Here is a 10,547-nt window from a genome sequence, read left to right on the forward strand (position 1 = left end):
CTTACAATCTAAAGCCATAAATAAATGCCTACCTGAATTGGAAGAATCCTATACAGAATGCTGAGAAACACCTCCTGGTAAACATTCATTCTTTCAAGTATGTTAATTGTCCTCACAGATTCAGTTTTATTGTCATATACTAAACCATGTAAACCTTAATGATAAAGAGAAATTGAAATAGGAGATTGTCATTTTCCCCCTCCATCTTCATTTGAACAGTGAATAACTTTTTCAAAGGTATTTTAGGATCTCTCATCAGAAACTGCAAACTCTGAGTCAATGATTCAGAACACATTACCTCTGAATCAACATGACCTTCTGAGGTCTTCAGCTTCCCTGCTTCAAATGTGACTCACAGTGCTAATTCAAGTACTATATATTTAGTAGTGTATAAAACATTTATTTTTATACTTCCATCCCCAGCATAGAATCTGTGGTACATTCTGGATCCTGAGAACTGTTCTTGGCACTACTTTAATCACAGGTGAAGTTATTATTGAAAAATGTGTAATATAAGCAAAATTACTAAGGAGCAACAGCTAAATATCTAGAAAACATGAGACTGTCTGAGAAAGCCCCATCACTGTACATGATTTAGTGGAAGCTGTTCCTTGTGTCACTTACTGTCCAGGAACACAGCAAAAAACATTGCCCCTTCCCAGCAATAGCTCATACCTCAAATTAAACAAGAGAATAATAAAAATGAAAGTAATAAACTGAATAAACCAGCAAGCTGAAACCTGAATAGATATGACAGTTGTCCCTCAAAGTGATTGCCCTCATTAGCATGTGAAGGTGTGGCACAGAAATCAATGCATCATTGTGAAATTTATTATGTCCATAACTTAGTGGCTCCCTGGCATAGGAACAGAATAAATCTGTCTCCAGTACAACTGTTACACTATCTTTCATAGTTATGGTATGCCTTGTTGTCAATTATATTTGGAAAAAAAAACCCAACCAAACCTACAAATAGTCAGCTGCAAAACTTACTTTACAGTTTACAATACCTTGCTGAATGGAAGCAGCCTGAATCATCTGTTTGTAGTAGGAATAATAAAGTTCACACTCGGTTCTGAATGAAATTTCTCTTTCAACCTCCTGCAAGTGAAGTTTAACAGTAAATTCACTTTCCATTTGCTCTTCACCATCATCCAGAGCTGCCTTCAGCTCCAATTCCTGCAGCACCAGAGAGCTCCAGAGAGGTTTCAGTCCTCTGGTTTCATATTCTAAGAACTTAGTTCAACCAAAGGGAAACGTACATGGACAACTTAGAGAGGCAAACGGCTGGGGTGTAAATGACTCTTTTAACTGGGGAAATGCACAAGCTTTTTGTGATTCTGAGCTGCTGCATGGAGACATTTTGGGCATTTCGCTATTTTTTTGCAATATGACAAGCTCAGATTGGCACAGTGGCCCACAGCTGGACTGTAAAGCTGCATTTCCCCGCTTTGTGCATTTAACCTTTTCTTCCAGGTGCAGTTATCCCATTGTGTTCCATGGCTCTGCCAGCTCACGGCTCCATTAATTCAGTGTGCTACGAGGGGGCTGCACCATGATGTCAGGGATATTTCAGCTGGCAGGGGATGCTGCTGCCCACTTGTTCAACACTGCTTCTTGCAGGAAGCCAGCTGGCATCACTCCCATTCTTAAACTACAGGTGAAAGGAAAAGGGACTCTTTACTGGGCTTTAGGGCTGGTGAACTTATTTCTAATTAAAAACGTTCAAATTATTTAAACTAGGTACACTTCAAATCAGGTACATTTCAAACTATGCTTTTTCCTTGGCTAATATTGCAGCAGATGGGGTCTAGTAAGATCTGAAAGCTTTTTGCTTTGGAATGCATTTCCTTTTGTTACCTCATTAGTTGTGAAGACCTAATGAAATTTAACAAATCCACAGCTTTGGGCAACCACATTAAAACAAAGATGGCATGCACAACCAATATGATGAGAACTAACAACTGTCTTAAACAGATTTGTTCTATTATTAGTGATCTTTTCAGTAATTTGTATAATAACATCCCAGCAAATGTATCTCCTAAGCAGTAAGTTAGAAAAGGTCTCTACCCAGTTAGAAAAAGTTTATACTGAGATTTGAAAATGCAGTGAAATTCCTGTATGTGGTATATGCAAGTCACTACAAAATTTGTGTGATTTAGAAAAATAACCTTATGAATTCATCTTTCTGTACAAAAGAATGTTACTGAAATAACAAAATATTACTTTTTCAGAGACTTTTATGAATGCAAATCTTGTTAATATAACCTTGCACAGAACCCTAAGACTTTCAACTTTCTCATAGAGTCCCAGCTCTTATGCTGGAGCAGAATCAATTCTATTTCACAGCTAACATAAAGCCTGACAAAAAAATCATGTTCTTCTCTGCTGCCCAGTACAGGTTCTTATCTCAAAGGATGTGTTTTATTGAAGTCAATTGCTGACAAACCAATATTAGTTCCGGTCTGAGAAAAGTCAATAGATAAAACCACAAGTGATTCAATCTAAGTTCACAATTAAACTCTCACAGCTGCCCTGTGACATAGAAATCATCATCAAACCAAAAGCCACACACCTAGCAAAATGAGAGTGCTGGATTTTAAACAAGCTCTAGTTTCAAATTCATTACTACTGAAAAGTTTTCTAATACCATAAAAGTGGCTGACTCTTAAAGGCTCATAAGAAAACAAAAAGGGAATGCTAACATTTGGAATTTATTAAGGGGGAGAGAGGAGTCACAGAGGGGGATCTAATTAGCAAAAATGCATTCAAACATGATTAATTTGTAATCCTGGCACCAGCTGTATTCAACCAAATGCTATACTTTATGAGACAAACACTAGTGAGTTTTACATCTGTTTCATGCTAAGATAACATCTGTTTTATTCACTGAAAATACTTTTCCAGTTCTACAGCAATTTATACTTTTCCTAGCATTCCATGTCAATAAAAACATACAGACTTATGGGTAAACATTGTGAGAGCACATGCTTATCTGTCTGTATATGCACTTCGTGAGGCTGTAGCAAAGAAGTTATCAGTGTTCCAAGGGAAAAATAAAGAACACATTCCTCTGGGACACAGAGAGCTGCTTATTATTTCAATTTATGCAATTGTATCATAATAATATTAAGTATTCACAACCTAATACAAAGGACTTTCTCTCAAGGGCAGTGTAAAATTTTAGACCATATGATTCCTCAAACTCTTTAAGCAGGTCCTTCAGAAAGCTGAGCAAGCAGCCAAAGTCTGAGTTGAGTTTTTCTATAAATAACGAGCATAAATAAAGCTCCAATTACTTTTCTGTTTTTGAGATAGCTAAAACAAAATTTGTGTAACTGAAACTATTTTTTACTTTTCAATTTAAGACTGGGAAGATCTGAAAATTTTCTCAACACACAGCTGCTGTCAACGTTCCCAGTTGAGAACAAGCCTTCAACAAATGTATTTAACCTTTGGACAGAGTGTGGCTGGTAACCTCAAGCCCATCTCCTGGAGTGGTGTGCTCCAGATCAGATGTGATGCACAGTAACAGCACCCCTAGCACCTCCACAGGCACTGCTGTGCACAAGTACTGCCCAAGTCCTGCATGCCCGAGCAGTCACTTGGTGCAGTTCTCATCACCTCTTTCCCTGCTTTTCTTCATAGACTCATTGTGTTTGGGGCTGGAAGGGACCTGAAAGCCCATCCAGAGCCACTCCCTGCACTATCCCAGGCTGCTCCAAGCCCCACTGTCCAACCTGGCCTTGGACATTCCCAGGGATCCAGGGGCAGCCACAAATTCTCTGGGTTTGCATTCAAAATGTAGAAAGGGAAAATATGAGGACTTCACAGACTAAATCCAGGCATTCCTATCCTGAAAGACTTACAATCTTATATTTTCATGCCTGACTTCCTGCAAGCAGCAATTTTATTAAAGGAAAAATCAATATCAGTATCTAAATGCTTACTCAGAAGGGATAAAGAAGAAATGAATGCTCTGAAGTTTATCTGTTTTTCTTACAGTATTAATTTGTTACTTGGCCTTGGCTTACTCCTGTTCAAAGTGTCTTCAGAATTTGCAGCTGAACAAGCAATGGCTGACAGGAGAGGTGGCCCCCCATTTTGTGATTTGCATAGCAGATTCTGTTCCCAAAAGATGCTACACTGGAGGGGCAGTCACTAAACTGCTACTGAAAATCACTGAAAATAGACAAGCCATTTCAGATGTGTTATGCCAGAACATTTACAGAAAACCGAGAAAGGATTTTTGGATAAGAAATCTGTTTTGACTTCCACCATCACAAACAAATGTTTGTTGGTTTAATGTATATGAGAAGGGATTCAAAATTTTTTCTTAAAAATTAGCTTATCAAGAAAAGTGATTATAACCTGTGATCCCTGCTGGAAGGGGACACACACAGAGCTCCTGACTAGGTGTCATGATATGCTGAATCTTTTCTGTTTCAGTGTTTTTTTTGGGTCATTCTTTCAGGAAATTTTGAAATAAAAAAAATAAAAGGAATAATTGTGTACTTCCTTCACAGCATAAACCACTCTTCAAGATGTCCTTTTTCAGTTTTCCTGGTAAGAAAACAATAGTACATCTTTCTCCTGTGACCATGGCTAATGGATAATAGCAGGCACATTTACCAGCAACAAGAACAAGCCTCACACACAGAGCAGCAGCTGAAAGCAATGCACTGTTGAAAGCCATATTCAAAATACAGCAGAACAGTTTAACAACAACCAGACAGTTTTTCTACTTGGGTGAACCATTGCTGGAAGACACCCAAATCTGAACTGGCTTTCGATGAATTGCAATTGAAATTACAGAAAGGCAATCACTGCAAGCGTGTGTGCAAGTCCTGACTCCAATTATTTAGGAGTTAGGAATCATGACTTTGCATAATAAACTCTTTTTACTTCCCATTTTTAGGGTTGAGTTCAACTGCAGACTTTTTAAATATGCAGTCGTGGTGTTCATGTATCAGTGGGGTCTTCAGAACCAAAACTCCATCTTTTGCACCTAAAAGGTGCAGGTACAAACATCTGCCTGGTGCAGAAGTGTCTGAAAAACACTGCAGACCTTCAAATAGAAGAGTACCTTCATATAAAAGAAAATAAGACAAAACAGGTCTCCCATTACATCTCTGTATTAACTTAAGTTGCTACACAGACCCTTCTGGGCATGAATTCTTATCATCTGACTAATTGTAGCTTATTGGATGAAAGGAACTAAGTTCAGGGGAATAATAACTGTTATATAATTTTTGTATCAGATTTCAACAACAAAGATCTTCAAATCTGCCCCATTTACAGCCAATTCAGGGTGACTGAAATTAGTAGTTTAAAATACATGGAAATAGAACTGATTTAGAATTTTTCTTTTCTGTCTTGCAGAGCAGTGATGATGCTCTACTGTATTTCAAAGGCATGGGAATTAATAAAAGACTGGATGTGTATTTGTAACACATCCATTTATTCTATGCTATGTTTAATGAAAATATAATAAAGTGAGATCACCTCTGCATTTCACTATTCAAGGCATGCAGTAATTGTGGGGCAAGGATTAGACTACAGTTCTCCCTTCTGAGAATCTGGGCAGGGGTATGAACTAAAACAAAACTTACACTTTTCAAACTTTTGGAAAGTTCAGTTAATATTTGCAAAAACAGATGCTTTGGCCAAACTATAAAATGTTAGAGAAGAAAGCACCTTTTCCACTTATTTTCCATGAGATTTTTAAGGGTGCTATCTTTCTTAGTATATAGTATGTGCTGTAGTGAAAAGATTAGCCAGTGGAGAAGTGCTGGAAAACATGCACACAGCCCTGGAGAGACCACACTCCTACACACAGGCACAGAGACAGCTGTGGATTGTTTTACAGATACTGGGATGAGCCTTCCTGCCTCAGCTTTGCAGGAAATTTCAGACTCTTCATATGCACTCTTCTCTTCCCCTGCTACTCCTACAGAGTATTCTGTTTGAAGTCAGCACTGGGTAATCTCCACATGCACGCTCTGGTGGAGATCACACCCTCTGAAGAAGGGACACTGAGACCAGAGAGTGTCTGCAGCTCTTCCTCCTTTACCCTGCTGCCAGATAAACTCAATGCTTCTTACAATCTTTCCACCAGATTGGCTGAAATTGCTCTTGTTGCAGTGTTACCAGCTATCCATCACCTCCATGGGATGAAATAACAGCTACAAAGACAACAGAATGCAGACTACAAAAAACTAGAGGGGTTTATTTCAGTTTTGATGCCTAGTGGCATTCTAGTGTACTTAAAATGAAAACAGTAATTACCAAATAAAACAAATGCTTCACCCATTGAGGGGACAACTTAATTATAATTACAAGGCTGCTTATTTCAGTCAACTCTGTGCTCCTCTGGGTCAGTTTGAAAGACTGAAAAGAGATGTATCCATTATGTTCATCCACTGCCACAAGCCCATGCCTGCTTGTACTTGGAAATATTCAACACCTTGAAATGACTCACTATTTGCTTTTGGATGGAAAATGCAAACCCAAGGTGTACCTTCAATATACTGAGTACAACCTCTCTATATAATCAAGGGAAGGTAAGGGTGGGCACAACACAGTGTTATAGGTATAATACAACAGCAATTGTTGCAGGAAATGCAAATTATTTGTGTTAGGGGAATATAAATGTTTCTGGGCCACAAAAAGTGTGTAGCATAGAAAAGATATATCACAAGGCAAGTATTCCAGTTAAATAAATGTACTCTTTGAACTACACAATACACAGACCTAGCAGAATGGATCTTAGGCATTTGAAAGGGAAATGACTCACCTGTTCTTTTCTCTGGTTAAATTTAGCTGAGGGTACAGCTGCATTATTTTCTCTGCAGTGATTCTATGAAAAAACTAGTCAGTCCTGGGTCTTGGAATGGTTGGGTTGATATTAGTGAATGGAAGAAATATGTTTTGAGGTTTGCACATTTAGGATGACATTATATAAAATTACTTTTGAATAGCGAGAGGCTGTCCCTAAACTGTATTACAAAATAATATTACAACAGTGTAAATACAATTCAAGAACTGTGTGCCAGGATTGTGCATACATTTTCTTTTAACTGTTGGTTTTTATTTTAATTTTAGATTGCTTTGCATAAAAGTAAGATGATTATAGAAAAACATACTGAAAGTATGAAAACATACTGAAGTAAAATGTTGGAATTCTACTGTAGATAAAGATCAATTTTTGGAAGAACCATAGCTACAACTCAGACAGGAGCTCTCTAGCAATATTTTTAGAGAAAAAATTGGGGACAGGTATTTATAGAACTGATGAAGTATAGTGGGAAGGGAAGTACAGCTTTTTTAAACTGAATTCTTAAAAATTAAATATTCTGGTCTTGAGTGGGTTGCAAGACAAATACCCCTCCCCCCCAAAAAAAAAGAAATTTCAACTAATGTTCATATTAATGCTCCACAAAACTACTGATGAAACTAGGAAAATGATTGTTACCTTGATATTGGAAAACCACAGGTCATTTTCATGCAGTGTAGCCACATACACAGAAGTAAGAAGTCCAAGAGAGATGGCAACAATTCCACCAACAGTTATTGACAGTATGCTCCACAGCTTTCCACCTGGAGGATCTTGGAAGAGAAATATTTCAGTCTGTAACTGTGAAACATGTTACTGAACCTATGGGGAGATTGGAAAGCCATTTATCCACTGCCTCTGCTAGTACAGTTCACATTGTGCAGGTAACAGGACATCTGGTTTTAACACAGCTTTTTTTTTCATTTTCTCATATAAAAATCAGAGTATTTAATTTACATACAAAGTTAAGTAAAGAGTGCCTTAACTGGCACACTTTAAATTTAAGTACACAAATTTAAATTTAAATACTTTAAATTTAAGAACACAATTATCCTATACAAGTTTAGCTCAATGCCATAATTAATTTGTAAATCTGAATTGAAATATCTTCCAGAACTATTTAAATTCAAGCAATACAGCATGACTGATGACAAAGCAAGAAATTCACAAGAAAGGTCTAAAAATAGCTGCCTTTTGGGGGGGGATTTGCTCAGTTTTTGTAAAAACAACAGTGAAGGTTCAGAAGCCTCACTAAATACCCACAAAGAGACTGAACAGCAGCCAAAGCAGCCTTTGATGTTGGTGCCATGCTCTGAATTGCAGATGGGCCCCTGCTGACACAGGAGCAGGGGCAGGGATGGGGTGATGGCAGAGAAAGGATGGGCTCTGCCCTCCAGGCCTTCACTGGGCACTTACATTCCCAGGGGTTTTGTATTTTCAATGGTAATGTAAGGTTTAACATGGATTTGTGATCTGGAATTGTATCTTTGAAATGGCTATTTCATATTGTGTGTGACATCTGCCTAAGGTTTCCAGCCATGCAATTCCATGCCACTGAGGGCTGGGCTGCAGAGAACCATGACCACTTGTTCTTTCTGTATGTAGCCTAAGTGTGTTTGTGCAGAATTTCCTTTCATCTGCCCAAATGCAGAGAAACATTTAAAATTTAGATCAAAATATCCCTTAAAATAAGTTAATCTAAAAATCCCCCCAAAAAACAAGGAACTCTGTCAGCACTAAAGCTGTAATTCCATACAAAAATGTTGTCAGAATTTCATTACTTAAACAGATCCTGGAATTAAGACACTTAATGACTCTTATAAATTTAACTAACCTGTGTCCTGTAAATTAAAAAGCAAAAGTTTGCAGTTAAATTTGGATTTTATATGCAACCTGCCTATTTTTAAGTACATTTCATCAGTTGTCTTCAAATCCTTTTATGTTACCAATGATTTGGACTGGGATTCTTTGAAGAACTTTGGATGGCTGCATACAAGCTGATAGTGTGTCACCAATAATAAATTGAAAAAATTGTTGTCACCAATTTAAACTAGGATAAGTATGACATGGATTTAAAACAGAGATAAAATTGACATGGAACAATCTGCATAAGACCCTCTGTCTCACCCAATTAATTTTGGTGATACTCAAGTATGGAAATGCATTTGGCACATGCCTAGCCCTGAGCTGTGCTTGGGACAGATCAAAACCAAAACATTACTAAAAAACCAGAACGTCACTTTGTTTTTCATTACTCACCAGGCAGAATTTTCCCATCAGGCTTCACATTTGTCTCCTCTGAAGGCTGATCTTCAGCTGCTTCTGTGCCTTTTCCAACCCTTCTCTGTCTTACGGTTGTCATGGTGTCCGTCACTTCAATTCATTATTCTTCAGCCTGACTCCTAAATGGACACACACAAGCAATGCATCTTCCCACCCAAGCAGCCACTTGATACTGTATGAAATACGTGAAAATAAAACCACGTATTACTGACTTTGACTTCTAGAACTCTACTGTACATTTCTTATGTACAGTAAGGCTATCTTATCAAAATGCAAGGTTTTTCTTTAAGTCTGTACCACTCAGCAAATTAAAGTACGTTAAAGAAAACATTATCTTAGAATTATAAAGACTAATGTTCACCATTTTACATACTCTTGAACAGGTTTTCAGAATGATTTGTTATTTTGGCTGCCCTCAGTTTTTTAGCCCTTGACTCAAAACACACATCAGGCTCCCCTTTTTTAAAACATCTAACCTCTTCAAAGAAAAATTAGTCTTTTCAGTCTATTTCAATTGGGTGCCTAAAATATGAAGCCAGTCATTTAAATCCTGACTTTCAGGAAACACCCAAAAAAGGGGGTCAGAAGATGCAAAAGCGATGACAGAGAACACCTAGAAACAGCATTAAAAAACACTCGATGTTTTCCACGCCGTAGAATTTGAGAGCATCTCAAGCCCAGAAGCCCGGCCGGTCCCTGCCCCGTCCGTGGGCAGGCTCTGGGCCGGGAGCGCGGGGCACCGGCGGGCAGTGACAATCCCTGCCCTCCTTCCCTTCCCTTCCCTCCGTCCGGCCCCGCCCGCTCCGCCCGGCAGCAACAGCTGCTCCCCGCGCTCGGTGCCGCGGAACCAGCGCCCCGACCGCACAACTTTGTTCGAAGCGTTCGCGGCGGACCCGCCTCGCCTCCTCCCCGCACACCTGGGGGAACACGCGGGGAACCGGGCGAGCTGACGCTCTAAGAGCGGCTCTGTAGCACACCTGACAATCAATGAACAAAGGCACGATGCTCATGCCCTCCCCGCTGGCGGTGCCGCAGGGCTGCGCTCCGCCGGGGCGGGCGGCTCCAGCCGGCCCCGCAGGGCCGGGCCCGGGCAGGGCCGGGGCAGGGCCCGCCGGCCCCGCTACCTGCGGCCGCTGTGCTGCTGCGGGAGCCGCCCGGGCCCGCCGCGGGCAGGGACGGGGAACGCGGAGGGAAAGGGGAAGGGAAAGGGGAAGGGGCGGGCGCGGCGCCGGGCGCTCGGCCCTGCCGGGCGGAGACCGAGAGCCGGGGCGGGCACAGGCGCCCGTCACAGGCCCGGCCCCCGGCCCCGCTGCCTCCATCGCCGCCGCTCCGAGCGGCTGCGGGCGGAAATCCGGCACGCGGGGGCACGGCGGCGGGCAGCCGGGCAGCCCTGGGGAAAGGGGCTGCGGGCCCGAGCGGGTCCGCTCCC

General features: G+C 40.6%; 1 protein-coding gene across 8 annotated transcripts in view; it reads right to left on the reverse strand.

Annotated features, from left to right (window-relative positions):
- The window catches only part of DPY19L3 (dpy-19 like C-mannosyltransferase 3), a 34,741-nt gene extending 24,375 nt beyond the window's left edge, over positions 1–10,366 (reverse strand). For 3 of the 8 annotated variants that reach the window (XR_005626221.1, XM_039696264.1, XM_039696272.1), the window contains exons 1-5: positions 10,243–10,366; positions 9,095–9,237; positions 7,475–7,608; positions 1,011–1,101; positions 33–154 (exon numbers count right to left, since the gene is read on the reverse strand). Coding sequence is in view for 7 of the 8 variants with exons in the window: in XM_039696264.1 (XP_039552198.1) it covers positions 33–154; positions 1,011–1,101; positions 7,475–7,608; positions 9,095–9,197 (450 nt within the window). In the remaining variant the exon portion in view is untranslated. Of the gene's footprint in view, positions 1–32; positions 155–1,010; positions 1,102–7,474; positions 7,609–9,094; positions 9,238–10,035; positions 10,212–10,242 lie in introns of those variants that run through there. The other 5 variants (XM_039696220.1, XM_039696257.1, XM_039696240.1 and 2 more) reach the window with 5 other exon arrangements.
- Positions 10,367–10,547: the final 181 nt, after the last annotated feature.

The sequence above is a fragment of the Passer montanus genome, unplaced genomic scaffold (assembly GCF_014805655.1).
Source record: "Passer montanus isolate IOZ18808 unplaced genomic scaffold, ASM1480565v1 scaffold113, whole genome shotgun sequence".
NCBI classification, from domain to species: Eukaryota; Metazoa; Chordata; class Aves; order Passeriformes; family Passeridae; genus Passer; species Passer montanus.